Source organism: Bolinopsis microptera, chromosome 6 (assembly GCF_026151205.1).
Source record: "Bolinopsis microptera isolate Bmic1 chromosome 6, MBARI_Bmic_1.0, whole genome shotgun sequence".
In the NCBI taxonomy this organism is placed as follows: Eukaryota; Metazoa; Ctenophora; class Tentaculata; order Lobata; family Bolinopsidae; genus Bolinopsis; species Bolinopsis microptera.
Genome location: NC_087077.1, coordinates 20534717 through 20550926, shown reverse-complemented (window position 1 = coordinate 20550926; position 16210 = coordinate 20534717). Strand labels below are relative to the sequence as shown.

The window sequence follows — 16210 nt, the reverse complement described above, 5'->3', positions numbered from 1 at the left end:
TCGAGATCTTATCTGGGGCATGGGCACTATACTAATACTAGAACATTAGAACTGTAATTCTAGAACCTTAGATTAAGGTAACTTGGCAGAATAGCATTAGCAGGTTTCGAGATTTGACTGAGGGCATTCAGGTAACATACCAGGTTCATGTCACCAGTTGAGGTGAATCTTAATTTCGGCATGCAATGCCTAATAAGTTATAAGCTTATAGTAGGATCACGGGGTTTATATAATAGAAGGTCTCGAGATGCTGATTTAGCTATTTAGGTTTCACATGTGAAATTTTTCAAGCTTTGGGTAAAGTGGATTTTAGATCGGGAGGGGGTCTAAATGACCAAAATCTGAACGATCTCTTACTTACGGGGCACTACGGGACAAGGGACGGATATCGGGCCCAATAGCTGTTTTTTAATGAGAGGCTGGGGTATGGACCTAGATGGTCAACGTGAGGATAGCATGAGGATTTAGGATGCTCTGCCTGCCTTTCATGGGGTCTTGCAACCCCGAAAGCTGGTATATCTTATCTAAATTAACCTTGGTTACATCCCGTGCTGTTTCGAATATATAATTTGATTTATAGGTCCAATATCAAGCAAAAAAGTCTGATCTCCGGTACTGATGTTACACTTACATGATCTCCGACGCGAGGATCTCCGAAGTCCGATCTTAAAGTTGGATCTCAGAGCCAAAAAGAGGAACCTAAGCCTTGGTTCCTCTCTTTGAGAGTCAAACAGGAAATTCGGTGTTATCAACTCAAACTCGGATTCGTAGCACAATTGAAAAACCAAAGAATAAAAATCTTAATGAATTTCCCGACATCCTAAAATTAATATCAGGTCGTATTCGATTCAGTGGCCCAAACTCCAGTAGGTTACAAGACTTAAGTTCAAGTCGAGGAACACTTTGATTAAGCATGATCCTTGTCTAGTTGGAGTTTTCGCATATCATGCAGTAGTAAAATCTACTAATCACTCCTAAACTGAGCGTTTTAGAGTCGAATCTCGAACCCTGCCATTCAGCCAAGTAATCTTAATCTGACGTTCTAGAATTACAGTTCTAATGGTCTAGTACTAATGTATTAGTGCCCTAGATAAGATCTCGAGGCAGCTGTAATAACAAAAAACTATCTATAAGTAACCACTTGATTAAAAAACGAGGGAATGACACACATTATCATACGATGATTATTATTTATTATTATTATATAACTTTATTCAAATCAAAAATAGAACATAAAGAACATCTTGATGACCTGATAAGCTGATAAGTCACCAAGTCATACGATGATACGATGGGAAAATCTATACGAACCAAACCACTGCGGTATTACTATTATGGTAAATGAGCTAAATTAAACTGCAGCCAACAGATCTCAATCCAGCGATTACAGACCAATATTGGTCTAGGCTGTGAAGTCAATTATAAATATAAAGTGGGGTCCGGATCCAGTGCCGAATTATTTTAGGTCCGGTATTCTAAGAGTCTTAGTACATATCATGGTTTTATGGAATGAATAAATTAAAAGTTGAATTTTTGTCATTACATTTTGGCTTAATTGGTGCCAATGAAAAATTGTTGGAGTTTTCACAAATCATGCAGTAGTTAAACTTATTTACTAATCACTCCTAAAGTGAACGTTTTTGAGTATAATATGATGTTCATGAGTCGGCAATTGCAAACAATTTGCTGTTAGCAACTGACCCTTTGACCTTTACTTTGACCTTTACTAAAGAAACCGTAACTTTGAAAAATTACCCTTTCGTAAGACACAAGTATGCTGCTGGGCTGCCCATTAAGAGAGATGCCCAATAAAGTAGACCATTCTCCAATTTTTGTAGGTGTTTCTGGACACAAAGTGAGTCATCTTACATCATGTGACAAATGTTATGTTGCTCATGAGTCTTTAAGACCTTTCTTATAGTTAACAGTCCAATAGCCCATTTGTGAATACTGTCATTGTTCGCTAGGCAAAAATCCGTTTTTCAGCCACATTTCCGAAAATAAGCCTTTTAGGGTATATGTTGCTTCATAAGTTGTATATAAATGTGGCCATTATGTACATTTTAGTGTATCAGAATAGTCTCTACGACCTTCCTAGGCGGAAATGCCAAAAATCACGGAAATTATGAACTGCGTCAAGCCAAAAACCATTTTTCGGCCATATTTCCGAAACGAAGCATTTTAAGGTATATGTTGCTTCATAAGTTGTATATAAATGGGGCTATTAGGCACATTTTAATGTATCAGAATAGTCTTTAAGACCTTCCTGAGCCGAAATACAAAAATTCGAGTGACCGCGAAACACTGAAAAAGGGTGTTGCCGAAAACGCCCTCATTGCATTTATTTCAAAAATGCAATGAAGTCCAAATGTTTTAAGAATCATCTAGAGAGGTGATAACCGTTGAGAAATCGCTTTTAACACGAAAAGCTAACGAGATTCCGTTTCGTCCCAGACTAGAAGTTAGATTATCTTTTACTTCACCCATCTATTCTGGTGCAATGTTTCCTGTGCATTCATTCATCTAGATTAAGTTCGTCGATTTAATAAAAACTCTTTGAGGTCAAAAATTCGATTAACTCTAGGTCTAGTTCTATAATGCATACTAATAATGTTGCTCGATATTTTAATTATCTATTTGAAAAGTATTTCGTGGTCCAGTTTGGTCAGGTCGGGAGACCGGTAGTTTATATAATATTAAGCACCATCAGTTGGCACAGAATTTTCTTGTCGTCCCTCTCTCTCTCTCTCTCTGTTCTGGTCAACGGTTTCTGGCCTCCTACTATAAGAGGGAAGCCTTCTCGCCGTGCCCACAGAATGCAACTCTTGCTAGCTGCACGCCAGGACTCCCAAAGTATATACGAAATCTTGTCGTCCCATTCTTCGTATTTGCTGCGCGTGAACGTTTATAGCAAGACCATTGATGAATACTTCGAGTTTTAGTTGGAGGTGATGTGTCATTTTAACCAGAATTGTCTGTAGAAGGCTGTTGTTCGCCGCCATCGCATCTTTTAACAATTCTGTGTGTTGAGCTCGAGATACATTCGATATAAATAGTGCTTTCTGCTCAAGTTCATCGAACAGACTCAATAAGTCAATAATATCGAACAGACTCTATAATATACCCTTATTGAACGGACTCAATAATATACCCTATAATGATATGTTATGTTGCATAAAGTTAAACAATATACATACGGTTACATAGAGATATACACTATTTTCAAATTAAATATGGAATTAACTGGGCGGCGCTCGGCCTGTCACTTTGCTATATCTGCATGCTTATAAACAGCAAAAACTGGGGATCCAGGTTGTATGAAATATAATAAAATATGCCATCACGGATCGGGAAATTGAGCGGCCATCCACAAAATAAAAATGGCCGCATTTCTCGTTCTCAACGATCATGTTGGTCAGCGTATTGGACTAATGGTTGTGGTTTGATACGGAAACTGGAGGGGATCAATTCGATCCTGCGTTGATAAATCATCACTACTACTATCTTACTTATCTTACTATGTCGCGCTAATAAATAATTACTACTATTACTATGTCGTGCTAATAAATCATTAGTGCAGGTAAAATATGCCTAAAATTATAAAGTTCGTCATTCACTGCCTTCAAAGTCAGTTGCTTGACTGCCTTCGACACTATAATATCTAGATAGAATAAGCTACTATTGTCTATTTCTTTGTCATCGTGGCATGATACTTTTATCATTTTTATAATCCAAGACTGATAAAAAAATCATTAAAGAGCAAAATTACCAAATTGGATGCCCAAATTTCCTGCCCAAATTTTTGATACTCAAATCTATTGATCCCAAAGTTTTGGCACACAAATGTTTGAGAACTAAGGTAGCTGAATTTCTAACACTTATTTTCATAAATTCAGGCCAGGCCCCCTCCCTCCCCCCCCCCCCCCCCCCCCCCCCCAGCTCAGCCACCAAGTACCATTAAATTTCTGTGCACTTAACGTATAAGTGAGATTGACCTAAATCTTTAAGTTAAGTTCACTTAAGCTCTGACAGCACTGCTTCTTTGCACTTAGCCCCTCCTGTGACTGGACAGATGACTAACTTTATTTATGTCATTTAATATCAAGATTATTAACTTACTGACAGTTGCCTATCTAACGTTAATGTCACTATGGTAACGTAAGTGCCACTCTCAGTTCCAGATGATAGTTATCCCCAGGTCAGCAGAAAGGTAGTCACCTGGTCCAAACAATATATTCATATTATATAGCTTAGATTTAATGATGCAGGGGGACTCCTGACAGGTTTAATAATTAGACTTTAAAACCTCATCTCCATAGATAGAATATCCCGACTTAAACTGCGACAGATTTATTTAAAGGAGGCAAAGTGTGCAGTGCAGAAATTGTTGTTTAAAATGTGTGAAGATAGATTTTTGTTGGGTTTTTTGGATTCTTGATTCGCTAAGATGTTGATATTCTTGATGAGCATAAAAATCACTGTTAGTCTTCTAGAATTTTGTTTAGAAATGTGTAGTATTTGTTCTTACTTCCAGGGATTATATTTTTATCTATAACCAAGTTACTAACTGAAAACTAAATCAAACTCTCCCGTTAAGCTAAAATGGATATATACGGTATCTCCTCCATCTTCTGTTTCTTGGTAGGTACCCCCCTCAACATTATGTCCTACGCCTACTTCTACTCCAGGAAGCAGTCCTCTAAATCCATCCTCTTCATCTACTCCCTGATCTCGATAACAGACACCGTTATCTGCGCCTTGTCCCTGGCCCCCATGGTATCCTACATCCTGGCGGGGGGTGCTGGCATATTTGGAGGACCTGTACCTTGCACCATGTGGGATATCCTCATGGAGGTGCTCGTCAGGTACTCCCTGATATTGGTGGCCATGTTGAGTGTGTGCCGAGCCCGGGCTCTCATATATCCTCTCCGTATCATCAGCAGACAGAGGATAAGCTGGGTAGCTGAAGGGGCACTCTGCCTCCTCCTCCTCCAGGAGATACTCCCTACCATCATCTTGAACGAGTTCTCTACTTACGTTCCACAGCGGCTATCCTGTCATTTCTTCGGCCTTGAAGCCGTGCTTACCCCTCTTCAGACGATGATATTCAAGCTGATAACCTTCTTCGGAGAGATAGGAATCCCCATGGTAGTGGGAGGTGTAACAGGGGGCCTCTGTTTCTACGTACTGGCTGTTAAAGCGGACAAATACGAGAGCGACGTGACGTCAGTGCAGAAAGAGAAGAAACGTGAAGCTACCAAGACAATCGTCATAGTAACGGGACTCTCTGTACTGCTCAATCTTCCCATAGTCTGTTTTGCTGTAGCGTTTAGTCTGGAGGTGCGGATGAGTATGAGAACCATCCTGATAGGAGTGGATCTGGCCAGCAGTCTGGTGGTTTTGAACTCTGTTTTGAACAGTTTAATCTATTTTTTCAGAATCAAGAGGATGAGACTTTTTGCTAAACGTCTGATTATAGATAAAACGCCCTGCAGTCGAACAACTCCAGCCGTGACAGATAAAAATGAAACGTGACTCATTGACTCAATCAAGTTTCGAGTGAGTGTGGCTTCGAGTGATAACATTTATTTAATATTATTCATTAGTTCAGGACGTTCCAAACAATGCTTCCCTCATAACTAGTCCCTAATACAATATTTTTCAGAACAGCAGGATAGAAAACCTAACAATCTTAACTGTTAAACCTAATGTTACCATGGTAACCCTAATTACCATGGTAACCCTAATCTGGACTACAAAGAAGTCCTTCTCTTTACTGTAACTGTAATCCTGTTTGGAACGTTGTACCAGGTCCTGGTACCATTATTATCAGGGAATGTCTACTATAACAGTGGGGAGGCCTACTTTTTGATGTCGGATAGGACAAATGTGTTCATCAACAAGACTTAATAACAAAAGTGAACTAGCAGTGTTACTTAACACTTAAAGGAAACGAATTAACGAATTAAAATAAAGCTGAAATCTCTGTTATTCAAATTGTCAATTAAATTAGGATTCTTGTGTTCTGCTGTCGCCAATAATTTATTTTGCAAATATTTATTTCCACTTTCCTTTGTAAACTTATTCAGTATGACCTCCAATTTTAATCATTTTTGATAGTGATAATGCACTTAACCATTTTTCAGCCCTCTAATATGAATTGCAAAAGTGGATCGCTTACTAGACTAAAGATTAATTTTAACTTGTTCATGTACGTTCCTAAAAATGCCACGCAAAATTAAATAATAATAAATTGATTACGTAATATGTGAACGACACCTAAGAGGCTGGTTGAAATTCACTCACAAACAGCGATCTCTGGAGTCTGGTCAACTATATCCTTAAAATAGTCTACTCAGCAGTCAACTGTATATCCTTAAGATAGTCTGTGAAATTGAAACTAAGTTACCTTTTCATCAGCCCCCAGGATAATTCCTCCGTCTGACACATCGTATCTAGCTCCGTCCAGCTCGACCCCGGATTTAGGAGAAATAGGAGAGAAAACGTCGTTACTATGGTAACAGAACTGTGCAATCTGAGGGTGAAGTGAAGGTGTTACTACTAAGGTTACTATGGTAACTGTGAGGGTGTTACTACTAAGGTTACTATGGTAACTGTGAGGGTGTTACTACTAAGGTTACTATGGTAACTGTGAGGGTGTTACTACTAAGGTTACTATGGTAACTGTGAGGGTGTTACTACTAAGGTTACTATGGTAACAGTGAGGGTGTTACTACTAAGGTTATTATGGTAACTGTGAGGGTGTTACTACTAAGATTACTATGGTAACAGTGAGGGTGTTACTACTAAGGTTACTATGGTAACTGTGAGGGTGTTACTACTAAGGTTACTATGGTAACAGTGAGGGTGTTACTACTAAGGTTACTATGGTAACTGTGAGGGTGTTACTACTAAGGTTACTATGGTTACTGTGAGGGTGTTACTACTAAAGTACTAATGTTACTATGGTAACTGTGAGGGTGTTACTACTAAGGTTACTATGGTTACTGTGAGGGTGTTACTACTAAAGTACTAAGGTTACTATGGTTACTGTGAGGGTGTTACTACTAAAGTACTAAGGTTACTATGGTTACTGTGAGGGTGTTACTACTAAGGTTACTATGGTTACTGTGAGGGTGTTACTACTAAAGTACTATGGTAACAGTGAGGGTGTTACTACTAAGGTTACTATGGTAACTGTGAGGGTGTTACTACTAAGGTTACTATGGTAACTGTGAGGGTGTTACTACTAAGGTTACTATGGTAACTGTGAGGGTGTTACTACTAAGGTTACTATGGTAACAGTGAGGGTGTTACTACTAAGGTTATTATGGTAACTGTGAGGGTGTTACTACTAAGATTACTATGGTAACAGTGAGGGTGTTACTACTAAGGTTACTATGGTTACTGTGAGGGTGTTACTACTAAAGTACTAAGGTTACTATGGTTACTGTGAGGGTGTTACTACTAAAGTACTAAGGTTACTATGGTTACTGTGAGGGTGTTACTACTAAGGTTACTATGGTTACTGTGAGGGTGTTACTACTAAAGTACTAAGGTTACTATGGTAACTGTGAGTGCGTTACTACTAAGGTTACTATGGTAACTGTGAGGGTGTTACTACTAAGGTTACTATGGTAACTGTGAGGGTGTTACTACTAAGGTTACTATGGTAACAGTGAGGGTGTTACTACTAAGGTTATTATGGTAACTGTGAGGGTGTTACTACTAAGATTACTATGGTAACAGTGAGGGTGTTACTACTAAGGTTACTATGGTAACTGTGAGGGTGTTACTACTAAGGTTACTATGGTAACAGTGAGGGTGTTACTACTAAGGTTACTATGGCAACTGTGAGGGTGTTACTACTAAGGTTACTATGGTTACTGTGAGGGTGTTACTACTAAAGTACTAAGGTTACTATGGTAACTGTGAGGGTGTTACTACTAAGGTTACTATGGTTACTGTGAGGGTGTTACTACTAAAGTACTAAGGTTACTATGGTTACTGTGAGGGTGTTACTACTAAAGTACTAAGGTTACTATGGTTACTGTGAGGGTGTTACTACTAAGGTTACTATGGTTACTGTGAGGGTGTTACTACTAAAGTACTAAGGTTACTATGGTAACTGTGAGTGCGTTACTACTAAGGTTACTATGGTAACTGTGAGGGTGTTACTACTAAGGTTACTATGGTTACTGTGAGGGTGTTACTACTAAAGTAATAAGGTTACTATGGTAACTGTGAGGGTGTTACTACTAAGGTTACTATGGTAACTGTGAGGTGTTACTACTAAAGTACTTAGGTTACTATGGTTACTGTGAGTGTGTTACTACTAAAGTACTAAGGTTACTATGGTAACTGTGAGTGCGTTACTACTAAGGTTACTATGGTAACAGTGAGGTGTTACTACTAAGGTTACTATGGTAACTGTGAGGGTGTTACTACTAAGGTTACTATGGTAACTGTGAGGGTGTTACTACTAAGGTTACTATGGTAACTGTGAGGGTGTTACTACTAAGGTTACTATGGTAACTGTGAGGGTGTTACTACTAAGGTTACTATGGTTACTGTGAGGGTGTTGAATTATTTGCTGTAAATTAACCTCTCTCTAGATTAAAATGATAGTCTGCAAGAGTGAAACCTGCTTGACCGAATCCGAATGATATGCAATAATATATAATGTACCTCATACCTGGTTTGCCCTGTCTGGCGGGATTACAATGATAGTCGATGATATGCACTCCTGGGTAGCCTTCTTTTCAGGGAACTATTTGCAACCCTAGTTACGGCAACCCTAGTTTGGATACTGCCTGGCGTCGTTTAACCACATAGTTTTGAGCTGTAATAGTGTGTTATGGTAATATGTCATATTCTATTAACATACGAATTTTTCCCAGAAATTAAATTGCCGAATTTTTTGAAAAATACAACCACGGGAACAAAAATAAGTGCGTGCTCCTAAATTTGAATTCAAGTTTTATTTTTGGTTTGTTAAATACGCACAAAAAATGGTAAATTATTTTAACTTTTCAATTTAAAAGTGCTGCACGTTTCCATATTTTTTGGCAAATTTAACAGCCCAAAATCAAAAGTGGAGAATATACGCAAATTTGTTGGACCTTGAATAAGGTAAATACCTTATTATTTTTGATAATAATTTAACATAATATTATATACTTTAAAGTTTGGGGGGATGATTGATCACTCTACACTCGACTGTCACGTGACTTTTTTAACCCGTTCTCTACTTCTAGCTGGTCCCGAACGACTATTCGAAAACCCTAACCCTTTATAAATCTGATCCCAACTCTAACCCTAACCCAATCCTTAACAAAAGCATATGCTAAAACCCTAACCCTAACGAGAAATTAGATTAACTTCCTTATATAATGGTCGTAATCATATCACGTGATCGAGACAGTTTTTCGCCAATATCTCGTCAGGGGAGCATTTTAACCCTATGTCATGGGGGGTGATTCGGAATCAGCGTTCGAAAATGCATCGATTAAAGTAGGTTTCAACTGTCGGGGGCCCTTTTAGAACAATCTCGAAGATCGACTGATTTAGCACGCTCGGGGGGATCATGAGAGGCGAAAAACTCATTCTCGATCTCAAAAATTGATTCTTATCCCAATTCCCAATTTGACCACATAGCACTGATATGAAGAATGATTTGGTATATCACTATTTGGGATGGGTGTGAGGTATGATAACACACCCGAGTTGTCTTAAATGACTTTCTTACAATTAATTATGCGCATTTATATTAATTATTGAACGTAAGATTCTTGCACTGAAAATTAAAGACGGGTTGCGGTGACTTAAAAATGGAGAAGCCTTCAAAATGGTCAAAATTTAAGAAGCTGAAGCCTTTGCCAAAATGAACGATCTTTATAAAAAACAGAATTAATGTTTATAAGAGCAGAGTGCGACAACAGATTCAAAAAGGAACACACAGCAGTTACCATGCCAACTAGACAATTAGACAGGTAACTTCTGGTAAGCAAAACACATTTGGATGATACAATGACCGTGGTGTCTGCTGCTCCTGATTGGTGGTCCATCCTCTCTAGCAGCCAATAGCCATGAATGAGTTACGTCACGTGACTCAGATCCGACCAATCACGTAACAGCAAACAGGAGCATCGGACGGTTATCTCTTGTTTACTTTTCTTATCTGTATTTTACACTCAGTTGAGATGGTTATCAGATATTTTTGTGGAGCTATACTACAGCTATTATAATACTTGATTGTCCAGCTTTAGAACTCTAGCTCTAGCACTCCAGCTTTAGCACTCAAGCTTTAACACTACAGCTTTGCCTTTAGGGGTGGGCGACAATTGACCCCCCGACAATATAATTTAATACAATTTTAACCCTAACCCTAACCCTAACCCTAACCCTAGCAGTGGCGTAACTTTGCCTTTTGGCGCCCCCCGCTCAGTGACGAAAAGCGCCCCCCTTAAATTTTTTGTGTCCCTTAAAAAAAAAGAAAAAAATAAAAAAAAAGGTCGGGTACTTTTTTTCTCGCCCCCCTACAGCTTTTTGCGCCCCCTGAAGCAAAATAGGGTACCCCAAATATTTTTTTCGCGTCGACCGAACGCTAAATTGGACAGGGAAATACACAAACAAGGCGTTTTTTCAGTGAAAGGGCCTAAAATTCAGGAAAATTGCGCCCCCCTTATACGGCGCCCCCCCCCCGCACAGCGGGGTCTACGGGGCCCTAAGTTACGCCACTGAACCCTAGTCCCTAACCCTAACTCGGGGGGTCAATTGTCGTACTAAACCCTAGATTTCGCGACAACTGACCACATTGTAATTTTAATTACATAGGGGGTCAATTGTCGGGGGGTCAATTGTCGGGGGGTCAATTGTCGCGGTACCAGCTTTAGCACTCCAGCTTCAGCACTCCAGCTTTAGAACTCCAGCTTTAGCACTACAGCTTCAGCACTCCAGCTTTAGCACTCCAGCTTTAGCACTACAGCTTCAGCACTCCAGCTTTAGCACTACAGCTTTAGCACTCCAGCTTTAGCACTCCAGCTTTAGCACTCTAGTTCTAGCACTCCAGCTTTAACACTCCAGCTTTAGCACTCCAGCTTTAGCACTCCAGCTTTAGCACTCCAGCTTTAGAACTCCAGCTTTAGCACTACAGCTCTAGCACTCTAGCTTTAGCACTCCAGCTTTAGAACTCCAGCTTTAGCACTACAGCTCTAGCACTCTAGCTTTAGCACTCCAGCTTTAGCACTCTAGTTCTAGCACTCCAGCTTTAACACTCCAGCTTTAGCACTCCAGCTTTAGCACTCCAGCTTTAGCACTCCAGCTTTAGCACTCCAGCTTTAGCACTCAAGCTTTAGCACTCCAAATTTAGCACTCCAGCTTTAGCACTCTAGTTCTAGCACTCCAGCTTTAACACTCCAGCTTTAGCACTCCAGCTTTAGCACTACAGCTTTAGCACTACAGCTCTAGCACTACAGCTCTAGCACTCCAGCTTTGGCACTCTAACTTTAGCACTACAGCTTTAGCACTCCAGCTTTAGCACTCTAGCTTTAGCACTCCAGCTTTAGCACTCCAGCTTTAGCACTCCAGCTTTAATAGCACTCCAGCTTTAGAACTCCAGCTTTAGCACTACAGCTCTAGCACTCTAGCTTTAGCACTCCAGCTTTAGCACTCTAGTTCTAGCACTCCAGCTTTAACACTCCAGCTTTAGCACTCCAGCTTTAGCACTCCAGCTTCAGCACTCCAGCTTTAGCACTCCAGCTTTAGCACTCAAGCTTTAGCACTCCAACTTTAGCACTCCAGCTTTAGCACTCTAGTTCTAGCACTCCAGCTTTAACACTCCAGCTTTAGCACTCCAGCTTTAGCACTACAGCTTTAGCACTACAGCTCTAGCACTACAGCTCTAGCACTCCAGCTTTGGCACTCCAGCTTTAGCACTCTAGCTTTAGCACTCCAGCTTTAGCACTACAGCTTTAGCACTCCAGCTTTAGCACTCTAGCTTTAGCACTCCAGCTTTAGCACTCCGGTTATAGAGGTGACCAATGAAATCACGCCATTAAAGTCACGTGATAGTCCGTTTCCCTTCGTGTCCAAAAGCATTATAGCTTTGAATAAATTTTTTCTGTTTGAGATATGAAAAACATTGATCTGAATAATGTTCCAAATTATATTTTAAATGTTCCAAAAAAATATTGTAAACGATGAATAGACACAAATTCAACTCTGGACAAGAGACAATAAACGTATCTGAAATCATCCCAAAAAGGTGCAATAAATAATTAAACAATCATTAAAAAGTATGCGAAAATAAATATTTTAGAATTACAATCTGCAATAAATCATCAAATAAGATGATACAATTTCTGTGCATATAAATGTGCAATCATGAAAATCTGAAATCGCTCAATCAGTCAATCCTCATCGTTATCATCATCATCCTCATCATCACCCTCATCATCCTCACTTTGACCGTGTATTTTATCACGCACATACTTAAGGAAGTCGAAAAACAACTCCGAAAAGTTTTTGGAAGATTGGTAACCCTTCTGTTGTAACCACTTCTCCGTTCCGACTGCTTTTATTTCCTCCATCTCCTCCTTAGTGACCACCTGATAAAATCACGGCGAGTTTAGAACTCAATAAAACATGGATTTTAAGGAAATTTAGGGTAATTTTCTTGAGAATTGCAGAAGCGGAAAGTCAGCTGAAGTCACTTAATCTCACCAAGCAGGTAATCTGATTTCGGAACAGATAATACTGGGTGGTCTCATCTGAAGTTAATACAGTTTTGGTATGAGTTGTTTGGGAACCGTGATATGAGATTGTTGGCGCCCGTATGTACGACTGTCCGGGTTCACCTTAAATTCAATTTAGGTTGAACAGGAAACTAGCCGGATAAATTGGGATATCTTGAATTACCAATACCAAAGAATAATAAATAACTCATATTTTTTCATTTTTTCCCGATCCATGACTTATAAACAATAACGACTGGGGTCCCCAGGTTGTATGGAATATAAATAAAAATACGCCATCACGATTTGGGAAATTGAGCGGCCATCCACAAAAGAAAAGCGGCCGCATTTCTTGTTTATCCATGAAATTGAAATCTAACTTCACGAACCCACCTCCGGGAAAAAGTAAAAGAACTGAGTTTGACGGAAGTTATACTACCAAATAAGGTAATTTTACCATAGTAACACTACCAAATAAGGTAATGCTAAAACAAACCCACCTCCGGGGGAATGTAGAAGAACTGAGTTTGACAGAAGTTATAAATCTCATCGTTAAGATTAGGAGCGTCCACGAAGTGAGACACAGCCTTCATAAGCTGGTCTGAGGAGGACTCTATCTCGGCAGGGGAGATGAGGAGACTGTGATCAGTGTCTAGTCCGTGTGCTATCAGTGCAACCCAGCTTCTAGTGTACTGCAGGAATATAGTGTTACCATAGTAACACTACCAAATAAGGTAATGCTAAAACAAACCCACCTCCGGGGGAATGTAGAAGAACTGAGTTTGACAGAAGTTATAAATCTCATCGTTAAGATTAGGAGCGTCCACAAAGTGAGACACAGCCTTCATGAGCTGGTCTGAGGAGGACTCTATCTCGGCAGGGGAGATGAGGAGACTGTGATCTGTGTCAAGTCCGTGTGCTATCAGTGCAACCCAGCTTCTAGTGTACTGCAGGAATGCAGTGTTACCATAGTAACGCTACCATATAAGGTACCATAGTAACGCTACCATATAAGGTAATGCTATCAGTGCAACCCAGCTTCTAGTGTACTGGAGGAATACAGTGTTACCATAGTAACGCTACCATATAAGGTAGCATAGTAACCATAGTAATACCACCATATAAGGTAATGTTATCAGTGCAACCCAGCTTCTAGTGTACTGCAGGAATATAGTGTTACCATAGTAACGCTACCATATAAGGTAGCATAGTAATACCACCATATAAGGTAATGCTATCAGTGCAACCCAGCTTCTAGTGTACTGCAGGAATGCAGTGTTACCATAGTAACGCTACCATATAAGGTAATGTTATCAGTGCAACCCAGCTTCTAGTGTACTGCAGGAATATAGTGTTACCATAGTAACGCTACCATATAAGGTAATGTTATCAGTGCAACCCAGCTTCTAGTGTAATGCAGGAATATAGTGTTACCATAGTAACGCTACCATATAAGGTAATGTTATCAGTGCAACCCAGCTTCTAGTGTACTGCAGGAATATAGTGTTACCATAGTAACGCTACCATATAAGGTACCATAGTAATACCACCATATAAGGTAATGTTATCAGTGCAACCCAGCTTCTAGTGTACTGCAGGAATGTAGTGTTACCATAGTAACGCTACCATATAAGGTAATGTTATCAGTGCAACCCAGCTTCTAGTGTACTGCAGGAATATAGTGTTACCATAGTAACGCTACCATATAAGGTAATGTTATCAGTGCAACCCAGCTTCTAGTGTACTGCAGGAATGCAGTGTTACCATAGTAACGCTACCATATAAGGTACCATAATAACCATAGTAATACCACCATATAAGGTAATGTTATCAGTGCAACCCAGCTTCTAGTGTACTGCAGGAATACAGTGTTACCATAGTAACGCTACCATATAAGGTAGCATAGTAATACCACCATATAAGGTAATGTTATCAGTGCAACCCAGCTTCTAGTGTACTGCAGGAATGTAGTGTTACCATAGTAACGCTACCATATAAGGTAATGTTATCAGTGCAACCCAGCTTCTAGTGTACTGCAGGAATATAGTGTTACCATAGTAACGCTACCATATAAGGTAATGTTATCAGTGCAACCCAGCTTCTAGTGTACTGCAGGAATGCATTGTTACCATAGTAACGCTACCATATAAGGTACCATAATAACCATAGTAATACCACCATATAAGGTAATGTTATCAGTACAACCCAGCTTCTAGTGTATTGCAGGAATATAGTGTTACCATAGTAACGCTACCATATAAGTTAATGCTAAAACAAAATACCGTGCACTCGGGGAGATGCCACCTCTTTAAATCGAACATTAAAGAAATAAACTCATTGTAACTCCAGCCTTCTGGAGAATCTGCTCCTTCCTGAAATACAATTTTAAATGAACCCCAAGAACCATTTATTAAGCAGACTGTTGCACGTATAGTCAACAAAAAACTATACTTGATTAGGTCCCAGCATTTTACCCTTAGCCGTTATGGCACGAAATAACAAGGGGCGGAAAGTCGTACACTCTTTTAAATATGAATAAAAAAGTAACAAACCTGGTGTAACCTATGTGTCCACTCTGCCCACACTTGCCCCACTTCCTTCCGCATAATGTGGGGGGTAGCATAGCCCACGTCAAGGAATATGTCCCCCATCTTGTGATTCCACACCTGAAAATATCACAGTTAAATTGGTGGTAATTGTGACATCAACCTCATATACGCTAAATTAGCATAATATTAGCGTAATACATTGCATTACCACATTTTGGTGGAACACCAGTGAGCAGACGTTGGTTTTTATTGGTCTTATTTAAGAGGTATATTATATTATAGCATTGTAAGGGAGTTAATAAGGGTTTCATAATACGATTTATTGTCAAATAGGGTCGTCTAGCTATAAAGCTATAATGCGAATTCTATCACATAAGCATCAGATTGTAGCATTATATTAGATTGTAGACATAGTAGTTGTTGTAGACCTCTTATGAGATTTAATAACCGAATATACGCAGATCTGAATTGCTTTAATTAAAACAGACTCAGTATGAGAGGTGGTTAGAGGGCTGAACATGGTTCCTTTACAGACTCGGTATGAGAGGTGCTTAGAGGCTGAACATGGTTCCTTTACAGACTCAGTATGAGAGGTGGTTAGAGGGCTGAACATGGTTCCTTTACAGACTCGGTATGAGAGGTGCTTAGAGGCTGAACATGGTTCCTTTACAGACTCAGTATGAGAGGTGGTTAGAGGGCTGAACATGGTTCCTTTACAGACTCAGTATGAGAGGTGGTTAGAGGCTGAACATGGTTCCTTTACAGACTCAGTATGAGAGGTGGTTAGAGGGCTGAACATGGTTCCTTTACAGACTCGGTATGAGAGGTGCTTAGAGGCTGAACATGGTTCCTTTACAGACTCAGTATGAGAGGTGGTTAGAGGTCTGAACATGGTTCCTTTACAGACACATTAAGTTATTGAGTTAA

The 16210-nt window shown here is 39.7% G+C and overlaps 2 protein-coding genes across 3 annotated transcripts in view; both read right to left on the bottom strand.

Annotated features, from left to right (window-relative positions):
* Window positions 1-6481, bottom strand: part of LOC134817507 (paired mesoderm homeobox protein 2A-like) — a 73338-nt gene extending 66857 nt beyond the window's left edge. Inside the window, exon 1 of the mRNA XM_063826649.1 lies at window positions 6410-6481. The gene's annotated coding sequence lies outside the window, so the exon portion shown is untranslated. The remainder of the gene's footprint in view (window positions 1-6409) is intronic.
* A 5661-nt stretch (window positions 6482-12142) lies between these two features.
* LOC134816848 (uncharacterized) overlaps window positions 12143-16210 on the bottom strand; it is a 38280-nt gene continuing 34212 nt past the window's right edge. Inside the window, exons 9-12 of one of the 2 annotated variants that reach the window (XM_063825844.1) lie at window positions 15287-15400; window positions 15017-15106; window positions 13490-13681; window positions 12143-12608 (exon numbers count right to left, since the gene is read on the bottom strand). In XM_063825844.1, the coding sequence (XP_063681914.1) occupies window positions 12411-12608; window positions 13490-13681; window positions 15017-15106; window positions 15287-15400 (594 nt within the window). In that variant the 3' untranslated portion in view covers window positions 12143-12410. Of the gene's footprint in view, window positions 12609-13234; window positions 13427-13489; window positions 13682-15016; window positions 15107-15286; window positions 15401-16210 lie in introns of both variants that reach the window. The other variant, XM_063825845.1, reaches the window with a different exon arrangement.